Below are 12,580 nucleotides of genomic sequence, written 5' to 3'. Positions count from 1 at the left end.
ACCACATGTTCCTGGATCAACATCTTTGTTGATCCTGGGACAACTCTTCAATCAACCAATCAGATTTGAGGGACAAGTTTACAGTTTATGTCAAGTTTAGGCTTAGAACCAGGGTGAGGTGCTTATGGGTGCAGGTGCAGGTGCAGGGTGCAGGTGACCTATGCAGCAATAAACTTCATCTTTGAGATCTTCATCATCATAATTTTTTTCTTATGGTAGCATTCAGAATATTTCATCCAGTTTCTTATTCTTCAAGACTGAGATTCATGACACCAACATATGAAGCTGGTCATACGCTGATTTATTTTTAGATTTTTTTCAGATCTACTTGTATCTACTACTCAGATCTAAAATGTATAGGAGAGTGGGGCACAACGTAACGCTTTTTGACTTTCTCAGTTTGTATTGTAATGGAAAAATTAGATTTTCATTGATTTTCAGTAGACATTGCAAAGAAATGCCATATGTTTTTATCATCTATAATCTGTGTGGGTACAGGGAACTTTCTGTGATTAATGTATGCTTATACACCTGGGGTGCGTGAGCGAGACACTCGAGAAGTGACTGGGCCTCTGACCCCTGAGATCAGAGGTCATTTAGTCTGGGGGTGGTCTTAGGAGCCTAATGGCACACATTAAGGCTAATAGCAATAACAGCCAAGGAGCCTTTTGTTTGTGGAATGTGGAGGAAAGCTAGGGAAGACCTTTGAGATAAAACAGTATAAAAGCTGTCCTGCTCCTCTTGTCTGTGTCTCACTCACTCCACAGTGTAACTTCTGTGTGGTTGACTGGGCCTATTCTTGCAAGAATAAATACTTTTTAAAAGACTATTTGATTCAGAGTGTCTCTTACGCAGTGATGATGATTTAATAGAAATTTTGCCACAACAGTATAAACCTAATTAGGGTTATAGTATTTATATTTTCTTGCATTAATTTCACACGTCTAGTACAATTATGTGGTTTTGTTTCATTAATACATTGTATACTTTTTTCTTGATTTACCCCGAAAGAATGAAAGTGAAATGTGACAATATGCCTCATAGGTGCAGTGCATTGTATCATAACCATATGACTAAAATATTATCTGATCTAATAAAAAAATATACAAGACGAAATAAAATATTTGCTAAAAAAAAATAAATAAATGTGTTTGACAACAAACACACAGGAAAACACAGCTACCCAGCTAGTTCAAAACATAATAATAATAATAATAAATCAATTCTGAACATTGACTCTCTGTCTTTTTTCACCATTTTCTCATGTTTTCTCAATAGAATTTATAAAAGTATAGCATATAATAGCATATTTCTAATAGGTGCTCATTGTAACGCAATGTGACAACATGCCCCGCCTGCACAACTGGGATTTAAACCCAACAAGTGTCTTCTGCTAGTTAACGAAGCATTAAATAACCATATCAACTGTTAAATAACATATTGGAGATTAAAATAATATCAGATTAGTCTAATTTTAAATAAAATAAAATAAAAACATAAGTAATAAATTTACTTTTGCTATGGTTAAATAAATGTTTTGTTGAAATGAAAGAAATTATTTGAGATTACTGATTATAACTGAATTTAACCAAACTGTAAAAACAATGTTTTACTGAAGCATAACTGTCATTAGATATGACCTGATTTCTCCAGCAAGGTAACATTTCTTAATAATTTTGATATAATCTTTTTTTTTTTTTTTATGATGATGATGATGATGATGATGAAAGTCCTTTTCCACCTTGATGTAAATACAGTTGGGTGAACACATTTTAGTTGGTTTTGGTCAAATTAGTTCACACTAGTATTTTTAACTTTATTACATTTAGTAAAAATTTTTATGTTGGGCCAAACAAATTTTTAACCCTCTACTGCACAAATGGTGATGGTACATGAAAAAAGGATTCCACATCATTTATTGGTTCATTTGGGAACATTTTATAGATGAAAAAATATATATCTTCCCCACCCCAAACCAAAATATTCACACACGTCAAGCTTCACTCATGGAGAGCCACTGTCCTGCAAAAGAAAAAGGTGGACGCGTCCAGGCAAAATTTTGGGTAACGCTTTAGATTACAGCCCGGAAAGTACTGCGTAATTAAATTGAAAGTACAGTGTAACTTTCGGTAATTACAGTGTACCTATAAAGTACTTACGTGTAAGTATAGGGGAACAATACGTAAAGCCTTGGAGATAAAGGTGTAACAACCAGGAAAACACTGCGTAATTAAAACTAAATTACAGTGTAACTTTTGGTAATTACAGTGTACCTATAAAGTTTTGGGAATAAAGGGGTAACAACCAGGAAAATAACGAATTATTTAGGCAAATTATTTAGACTGTAAGTATTATGTAGTTACAGGGTAAGTATGACATTGCGGGCTGTAAATTAAAGTGGTGCTTCTTACCCTCTTGTTTCATGTAGTTACAGGGTAAGTACACTCTAAAAAATGCTGGGTTATTTTTTAAACCCAAATGCTGGGTTGAGCATTTTGACTATGTTGCTGGGTTATTTTCTCCGTAATCAGCTGACAATGACCCAGCATTTGGGTTTGTTTTGGAAAATTTGACCCAGCGCTTACCTCCTCGCGATCGCGCGCTTTTGTCCACACTGTTCAAATCACTACGTCAACAGGAGGACGAGAGGTTCAAGCAGGAGCGAGCGTAAAGGTGAGCAACCCTGTTTTATTAAAACTATCCTAATGTTAAATAACGTTAGTCAAAGAAGTCAGAAAATCAACAAGAAGTTATGTTGAAATGAAATATGAATTATTGACGACGGACCAAATGCTCTCTAGATTTTGCGTCTGTCGAACTAGCGACCGTTATGCTAACGTTACGTTACACATAACATTCCTTATTTTTACACGGTCTGTCATCAATTATTCCACTTATAACACGGTCACAATGTCTAAGTACAGTTGTTGGTGTCTGTTTTATCTCCAGAAATGTTGCGGGTTACTTGACTCGGTGGTGTTGCATGGATGCAGTGTAACAGCTAACGTCACTGGCTAGTGGCTGGATATGCTAAAGAAGCTGTAAGTCTAACGTTACCTATTATTTAACTTAGTCATTTTCAAAAGGTAGCTTTACATAAAATATTTTATTACAGTATGTTCTCTGTGTTTGGGTGTGTGCGCCTTAGTTCAATTTGGCTAAGCATTTCTGCAGAAAACGGTGATGTCATCGTCCAGCTCAGTAAAGTTACTGAGTAGTGATAATTCTTATCAAAAACTGTCATTGTTCATTTTAAGTCAGTTCAGTGTTGCTTCAGTTACGTTCAGAAACTATGTAAAGATAATCAAAGTAGTTACTGAAGTACAATTTGGTCTTAAACCGGCTCTGAAAAAAAAGAGTCATTCAGTTCAGTTCAGTTCTCATCTGATATTGTCAGTGCAATTAAATCAATAATATTGTTGAAAATTAAGTGCCCCTAACTAAGCAAGCCAGAGACAACAGTGGCAAGGAACCCACACTCCATCAGGTGACCTAATGGAGAGGAAAAAAAACCTTAGGAGGAACCAAGCTTATGTATTAAATAGCCTAATACAATTTATTATTTTGGTTTGTCATGCAATTTAGTTCACAATCATTAAAATAACTATGATGATCATTGAATCGTGAATGAATAAAAATAAAATAAAAAAACTGCCAGGAAGAATAAACATTAACAACATTTATTTATTATTTTTACTTATCTTGAAACTGCAATCAAATAAGTCAATGGGCACAATGCCCTCAGGTGATTGTTATAACGATAGACTAATACATTGGAATGAATAAAAAATATTCTATGAAATATTTACAGGTGATTTTATAAAATATTTTTTTAATTATCCACAAAATTAACATTTCTTCTGTTTACAGTCTTGTGAATTAAGTAAGGGTTAATGCCCGACGAGGTGTCCATTATCAGGTTTTAATGGACGACGGCGAGGCGTGAACCGTCCGACGCGCAGCGGCCTCCGCCGAAGTCCATTAAAACCTGATAATGGACACCTCGAAGGGCATTAACCCGCTTATACCATGGTTCCTTACGAAAGAAATAAATTTTTAACCAATTAATAATACTTTAATGTGTTTTAGAGTAAAAATCGTGAGGGTTTTTATTTATTAAGTCGAGCGCACTATTTAATATCTCCCGTATACAGGCGTTGCCAAGCAACGTGGCCACAGCGACCCGACCGCAGCAGTTGATCAGTGAGTTTGAGCCAGCGCAATCATTTAGAACTGTCATCAGGCAAATTGACAGGACGCCTTTCCTAGGTGTCCATTATCACTTTTTAACCAGGGGGGTAATCGAGCTCTCGATTTCCGTACCACCCCCGGCGGCCGCCATTGGCTAACAAGCCTTCACCTGCTGTTAGCATCCCATTGACTCCCATTCATTTTGGCGTCACTTTGACAGCGAATAACTTTACATCTGAGGCGTTTAAAGACTCCATTTGTCCATTATTTATTTCTAAAGAAACACGACAATGTATAAAATGCTCCATTGCCTTGTATCTTACGTTATGGCCCCGTAGAAGCAGTTTTTGTAAAAACAGGCTAACGATTGCGTCATAACTACGCGACTCTCTGGAAATTACCGTAGAGACAGGAGGAGAAGCTCGCAGTCAATCGGGGGGACGTGGAGGCATAAAGTCCGATAAAGTCAAGGGAGAAGCCCATAGAGAATCGTAAAGTTTCTCCTGCTCCTAGCTCATGGACAGCTCCTACTCACGCTCTCCGTCTCTGCAAGTTTCGGAAGGGAATGATTCAGATTTCTCTTGGCACAGCTCCTAGAAGACTTACAACTGTCAGACAGGCTGCTCACGTCACATCCACGTCGTCAAGCTCAGTTTGAGTCTGCGCAGTTCGCTCGGCAATCAGGAAATGAGTGCTTCTAATTTGCTTCACTTTTCTCCGTTGAAACCTATGGGGTCGCTGTGTCCAGTTTATATACTGTCTATGTTTTTAACGGACACCCTGCAGCCAATCAGAATCGAGTATTCACCCAGACCATGGTATAACAATAGTTAATGAAGCTGTTAAAAATTATTTTGTCTATTTATTTATTTTATTTTTTAATTAAGTAATGATTATTAAAATGATTTATATATATATTAAATTAACTGGAGCCAGCATTGTATAAGACATGCTAACTTTGTAAAGATATTACTAATCAGATGTTTACTTCTTTTCTTTTACAGCAATGGACATTTTTGTTCAACAAAAACTTTTCAAAGAAATTAAGTTTTTTGAGGAAAACATTTCAGGATTATTCTACACAGAATGGACTTTAATGACAACCAACTATCCCAATGTTCAAAGAAGGTTCAAATGTCCGTCTCAATGCAGCTTCAGAGTCTCTACACAATCCCAGTCGAGAAATAAGGGTCTTATCTAGCAAAACCATCGGCCATTTGTGGTTTAATAGTATATCAAGGTTTTTTTTTTTTTTTTTTTTTAAATGACCGATCGTTTTGCTAGATAAGACCCTTATTTCTCGACTGGGATTGTGTAGAGACTCTGAAGCTGCATTGAGACGGACATTTGAACCTTCTTTGAACATTGGGATAGTTGGTTGCCATTTAAGTCCATTCTGTGTAGAAAAATACTTAGATGTTTTCCTCAAAAAAACTTAATTTCTTTTCCACTGAAGAAAGAAAGACATGGATATCTTGGATGGCATTGGGGTGAGTAAATGATTAGTAAATTTATATTTTTGGGTGAACTAATTCTAATTAAGAAAGAATTAAGAATCTAATTAAGACGATATTTAACTAATTTAAGACTGCTCTTATGAAAACCTAAGACACTTAAATAATTATCTGTGTCTGATATTGTCTTTCCCTCATTTAGTCTGGAACCAACATGGTGCTTTACCTGGAAAGGCAGAGAGAAGCAAAACCCTTCCCGTTTGTCTTGGAGCTTGGAATGGCTGGACAGTTTTTTGGTGAATGGGGAAACTCTGGAACAGTTGACTCAGTTTTTTTTTTTTTTTTTTTTTATCTTAATCTTTTTGTGAAGATAATTTTTAGCTTGGCTATTTTACAGTTTATAGGTATAGAGTTTCATGTTTTTATTTTGCTACACAGGACTAAATGATTGATTATTTAAAATGAATTGCAATGTATGTACTTACTGTTTATACGCAGAGATGTGCCTCCCATTTTTGCTGCACAGGACTAAATGATTGCTTATTTAAGTGAATTGCAATGTATGTACTTATGTGTTTTTTATTGCATTCTTTGTGAAGAGAATCTTAAGCTATAGACTATTTTACAGTTTATAAGTGTAGAGTTTTGAATTTTGAGATCTTACCATTTTATAATCTTTTAACATACCAACATTTTAGCACAAATGATTTTTGTGGGCCTCCATTTATGTTGCAGATGTCTAACAGTTTTTTAACATGAATGTATTTATGATTATATTAATTTCCTGGAATAAACACTTTAATTGAATCAATAAACAGTAGTGTTATTATTGTTATTAATATTTTTGTATTTTTGTATTCGTTTTTTTATTATTACTATCTAAAATGAATAACCTGTAGCATGGGGGTTGTTTGACCCAGCACTGATTAAAAACAACCCAGCAGATGGGTTAATGTATAAAACCCAACCTGCTGGGTCAAAATAACCCAGCATGTGTTCTGTCCAATATTTACCCAGCGCTGGGTTGCCAAATAACCCAAATTGGGTTGTTTTTAACCCAGCATTTTTTAGAGTGTACAATAAAAACACATGTAGGCCTACACACACAATCTGACATCACTTGGAAAACCTTTATTTGAAAAACAACTTATTTCAAAACAGATTTACAACATATTACACTTCTTATTCTTTATTATTTTTTAAAATCAACTTTTCATTTCAAATACTAAAGTCCTGACAGAAAGTAGCATGTTTTGTCCTTTTTCGTTTCTCTTGCATGGCTTCCTCCTCCTCTTGGTCCTCCTCTTCTTTTTCTATCGTTCCACTGATTAGCCTAATCTTAAGAAGGAGTCTTTTTCTATTCTGTATTATGTATTAAAAGAAAATACAGTACACCCAGAAATGTTCTCATAATTTACTCATCTTTTCGCTACCGACCAACTGTCACCAGCGAGTGCATGAGAGTCGGCTTGAATGGCTTCGCGTTTGGTGAAGCTTTAAGCGTTCATTGCATTCTCGCGGGAGTTTGATGTGAAACTCGCGCGAGAACTGGTGTCTCTGTTCTTCTGCATGGTTTGTTTTTCATTAGTATTATCTGTTATTGTTTGTATTTTGTTGTGAGCAATAATAAAAACATAAAAAAAACGAATAATAATTCGACACTCGGTTTTTCGGTGCGCTTACGTCAAGCTTTAAATTTTCAAGCGTAAACTTACTCAACCCTCTCATGAACGCGCAGGTGACAGTTGGTCGGAAGCGATAGTCTACAGTTTAAATTTTTTTAAATATTTGGTATTTTTCTTACAAACGCTTATCATTTCACTTCAGAAGACATTGATTCATCCATTGGGGTCGTATGGATTACTGTAGTTATTGTTGTAAGTGCTGTTGTCAACTTTTATGAACACATGAGCTTGCATTATAGGCCTATGAATTTACAGAGATTATTTATTTTTCTAAAAACTTTTGTTTGTGTTAATCTGAAGAAGGAAATTTGTATACATCTCGGATGACATGAGGGTAAAAGATGAGTAAATGGTGAGGACATTTCTGTACTGTATTTTCTTTTAACACATAATAAAGAATAGCAAGATACATGTCATGGGATTCCTTCTTAAGATTCATCAGTGGAAAGAAAGAAAAAGAAGAAAAGGAACAAGAGGAGGAGGAAACCAAGCAAGAGAAACAAAGTGCTGTAAATCCGTTTTGAAATAAGTTGTTTTTCAAATAAAATTTTCCGAGTGATATCAGATTGTGTGTGTGTACATGTGTTTTTATTGTACTTACCCTGTAACTACATGAAACAAGAGGGTAAGAAACACCACTTTAATTTACAGCCCGCAATGTCATACTTACCCTGTAACTACATGGAACAAGAGGGTAAGAAGCACCACTTTAATTTACAGCCCGCAATGTCATACTTACCCTGTAACTACATGGAATACTTACAGTCTAAATATTTTGCCTAAATAATTTGTTATTTTCCTGGTTGTTACCCCTTTATTCCCAAAACTTTACATATAATTCCCCTATACTTACACGTACGTACTTTATAGGTACACTGTAATTACCGAAAGTTACACTGTAATTTAGTTTTAATTACGCAGTGTTTTCCTGGTTGTTACACCTTTATTCCCAAGACTTTACGTATTGTTCCCCTATACTTACACGTAAGTACTTTATAGGTACACTGTAATTACCTAAAGTTACACTGTACTTTCATTTTAATTACGCAGTACTTCCCGGGCTGTAATCTAAAGCGTTACCCAATTTGGTTGTGCTTTCGGTATTTTACACAGATAATGTCATGTCCACAAATAGATGTTGGATAGCACTGTGTGCACAACTGACTTTTAAGGCATAGACAAGCAGAAGTGCTAATGAGCAGTATTTTACCGTTTTACTACTGTTGATTTTGCTGAGCGGCCATATTGGATTCAGTCGGGGATGTTGCGCTTTGTCTGGGTTGTTGACTGTTTTCTGTCCAGGCATTGATGCACACAAATTTTTTTATTTTTTTTTTATGTCATCTGGTCGTCTTCAGGATGTGGGATCTAGGTTTGATAGCAACGGTTATTTCTGAGAAACTTGATAAGTTCTACAGAAATATTGCACTGCAAGATCGAGGTCAAGAACAATCAAGTCAATCTTAATCCAAAGTATATGGCATTTTAATATGTCACATTCAAACAATACGTTTTCTGACCTGTGTACCGGAAAGTGGTCACTTTGGTATGTCAAACATCAGCATTCATAGTATTATATTTTTATAGAAAAACTGTTTTGTGTGCATTATATCAGCAGGAAAGGGGAACAAAAAGGCCACTATTGCACAAGCTGTTTGTCCAACACAATCAGTTACCACATCAAACCACATTTCTTTCCAGAGCAGCAAGTTTCATTTTGACTCCCAAACACAGTTTAATTGTTGAATGCATCTAGTCAATCACAGTCTCAGCAAAAACACAATAGGATTTTTATTTATTTTTTTAAATCCATTTGTTCGTGGCATGATTTTATTGCCTTCATTATCACCAGGGCCGGCGCTAGCCATTTGGGTGCCCTAAGCACTAACCACTTAAATACACACATAATTTTCGTCGGATCAACATATAATAGGCCTCATTGAACGACCACTTAAACCCAATATTAACATGCTTTAGACATATTTTATTTGTTATTTATACTAGTACCCTATTGTGATGATTTTTCACGACCCAGATTTTTTGGTGCCCCCCCAAGCACTTGGTGCCCTACGCGCAGTGCGTGATGTGCGTGTGCGGAGCGCCGGCCCTGATTATCACATTAAAAGGCCATTTACACTACACCATTTTCAACTAAAAACGGAAAGCTTCTATGTGTTTTTTTTATGCGTTTTGGACGTTCAGTTATTCAACAATGGCATTTTGGGGGCCAGAAAACACAAACCTTTGAAATTGATACCATTATTGTCTATAATTAGCGTGTAAACTACAAAACGGTTATGTCATGTGTCTATAAGTCTATAGGCGCGTAGTGTTTATTCACAAAGTGGCATTGCCATCCACTGGCCTGACAGCAGAAAACAGCGTTTTTAGTCGTTTCCGCTGATCAAAATGGGGATCGTTTTGACAATGCTGTCGTCTGTACGAGAAAAATGCAAAGGATATACTTCTCCATTTTTAGTACAGTGTTGTTGTGTAAACGTATACCCTAAAAGTGGAAAACTGATTCATTTTCCTACATTTAACTTTACTACACTGCAGCTTTTATTGCAAAAAGCAACAAAAATGTATCTCCCCAGACAGCAACATAGTGTCGGCCCAGATTCGGCCCACATCTGGTACGCATGGAATCCAGATGTGTACCAGATATGGCCCGGATCTGGCCCGACACTATATGTTTCTGTCTGGGTTTAGTTCAGTGTGAAAGAAATAACACTGTTATCATGACAATCAGCAGTCGTCCTGTTTTCTGCAGGCTCACAAGCATCAACGATCTACGTTTGAGCACATGTCACATTATTTAGCAGGATTGCGACAATACAACAATAAACAGTCCAGATGTAAAGTTGTCCATTTGTAGGGATTGCACTTTGCAAACGGCAAAACAGTGACTTGTAAGTGAAATCATTTCAGCCAAGGTGTTTTAGCAGGAAACTCTCTTACATGTCCACCATTTTGCATGATCAGATTTGCTGTGGTATCTGTGGAGGGAGGAGAAAGAAGACGCGCAGCGGAGGAGATCCGGCTTGTTTTCATCGACTGCAAACCACAGCGCTTTCAGAGTTTAAAGCTTGAGCACCTTGGGTGATAGTACTTCAGATCCCTGAACTGCTGAGGAAAATGTTCGACAGATCAATTTTGTTCTGTTTGTGCTGTTGCCGTCTGGTTGGTGAGTTACAAACATACGAAGATGCGTCTCTGAGATCTATTTATCTTAAAGGATCTCATTTGAAAGCCAAAATTGGAGTTTCCAGAGTTTGCAATTGTTTCAATACCACAAAGTTCAGTTAAAGCTTAATTTAGATACCTTTAAGATCCTTAATCTGCACAATTGACTTGTTTTTTCTTTGTTCTCCAGGTGTGTTTGGTGACACAGATGCAGTGAAGTCAGTGTCAGTGACGGAGGGAGATTCAGTCACTCTACAGGCTGACACTGAACTACAGACCAATGATGTGATCATGTGGAACTTTAAAACCGACGGGCCTCAATTAGCGAAAATCCACCGCGAGACCAACTACATCTCAATAAAGGAAGATGTTCCTGATGGGAGGTTCAGAGACAGACTGAAGGTGGACAATCAGACTGGATCTCTGACCATCACGAACACCAGAATCACAGACTCTGAAGTTTATCAAATAACCATCAGCAGCAGAAAAACACATACCAAACATAGATTCAGCGTTACTGTCTACGGTGAGTAGAGATTTACAAGTTGCGCTGTGTTTTGTATGCTATGGACAGTTGCAGGAAAGCTACATTTCTCTTTACTCTTTCATGTTTCTAAGCTCGTCTGCCCATTCCGGTTATTATCAGTGAACTCCTACCAAGTTCATCATCAGGATCATCAGAGTCCAAATGTGTTCTGCTGTGTTCAGTGGTGAATGTGAGTGATGTGACTCTCTCCTGGTACAAAGGAACCAGTGTATTGTCCAGCATCAGCGTGTGTGATCGCAACAGAAGCCTCTCTCTACATCTGGAGTGTCTGGATGATTCCTACAGCTGTGTGCTGAACAATCCCATCAGCAACCAGACCACACATCTCAACAACACTGATCTCTGTCAGCCATGTTCAGGTGTGTTAGTTATATTACTAATTATTAACATTGGATGCCTTATTTGTTTTGTACTGAATGTTGTTGGTCTTTGACAAGTGTATCGTGTGGTTTTTTTATTTCCTCAGATTGTGCTTTCTGTTGTGATGCTTCTGAAGTTGTCGCCCGATTGGTCCTCTCTGTTCTGGTGGGCGCGGCTACTGTTTTTATTTTAGTTTATGACATCATCACATCCAGGAGAGGTGAAAAGGAGGCACGTGTTCATAATGATGAGTGTGCGTAACAAACAAAACAATACAATTCATCTAATTAGCTCACTAAAAATGAAAGATTACTTTAGTCTGTGGGTTTATTCTTGGTTTCACATCCTCAGTTTACACGACACCGTTTTCAACTAAAAACTGAAAACCTTTTAATCCGTGTTGGCCGTTCATTTACACAATAAATTTGGGTGCCTGAAAACATACTTTTGAAAATGGGTTTCAAATGGCAAGTTTTTTTTAAAAACTATACTGTTATTGTCTCTGTGTAAACTACAAAAACATGAATTTGTGTAAATGCTGACATCATGCTCATGCCTATTACATGTTTAGTCTATAGGCACATAGTGTTTCTTTACAAAATGACATCTCCATCTACTGGCCTGGCATTAAAATACAATGTTTTTGCTGAACCGTGTGAACAGGGATTGTTTTGAAAATGTTGTGGTCTGTGCGCGGAAAATGCAAATGGTCAACTTTTCCGTTTATAGTACATCGTTGTCGTGTAAAAATACCCTTGGATCCACTGATTTGGATTTATTTTATATTCATTTTTCTGGCTTGTTTTACCATGTTTTTTTTTTACTGGTTGATCTTCATGGAGTTTCTTTGTTCATTATTATTTTTAATTTAATAAAACTTACAGTTTCCAACACTAAAACAGTCATTATTTAAATATATGTAATGTATATATATACAGTTTTTGGTCCTCTGCTGGTCTGGGATGTTAAAAATTTGTGTAAAATATTAAGTTCTCCTTTTTTATCCATAGTCTGCTTTCCATGGTCCATAATGTTTGAACGAAACAACAACAGCGTGCAAATAGACATTGCGAACTACACAGTTGTCCGCGTCAGTTTGGTTACTATCAGAGGGCTCTGGTTCATAGCTCTGGTTGCCATGGCAGCACGAGCGGAAA

General features: G+C 36.7%; 1 protein-coding gene across 1 annotated transcript; it reads left to right on the top strand.

Moving 5' to 3' along the window:
• Positions 1-9,453: 9,453 nt before the first annotated feature.
• On the top strand, positions 9,454-12,350 carry LOC309476185 (uncharacterized protein). The gene is made up of 4 exons (XM_082139434.1): positions 9,454-10,517; positions 10,707-11,042; positions 11,135-11,422; positions 11,530-12,350. The coding sequence occupies exons 1-4, from the start codon at positions 10,469-10,471 to the stop codon at positions 11,682-11,684; spliced, it is 828 nt and encodes a 275-aa protein (XP_081995560.1). The 5' UTR covers positions 9,454-10,468; the 3' UTR covers positions 11,685-12,350.
• Positions 12,351-12,580: the final 230 nt, after the last annotated feature.

Source organism: Leuciscus leuciscus (genome assembly GCF_965113295.1).
Source record: "Leuciscus leuciscus genome assembly, chromosome: 15".
NCBI lineage: Eukaryota > Metazoa > Chordata > Actinopteri > Cypriniformes > Leuciscidae > Leuciscus > Leuciscus leuciscus.
Note: the sequence above shows the minus strand (reverse complement) of the source record. Positions and strands in the feature narration are given on the sequence as shown.

Coding starts and splice junctions, on each gene's coding strand:
- LOC309476185 (XM_082139434.1), top strand. CDS start 10,469: ATGTTCGACAGATCAATTTTGTTCTGTTTGTGCTGTTGCCGTCTGGTT. Junction 11,043..11,134: donor ATTCAGCGTTACTGTCTACG/GTGAGTAGAGAT, acceptor CATGTTTCTAAG/CTCGTCTGCCCATTCCGGTT. Junction 11,423..11,529: donor TCTCTGTCAGCCATGTTCAG/GTGTGTTAGTTA, acceptor TTATTTCCTCAG/ATTGTGCTTTCTGTTGTGAT.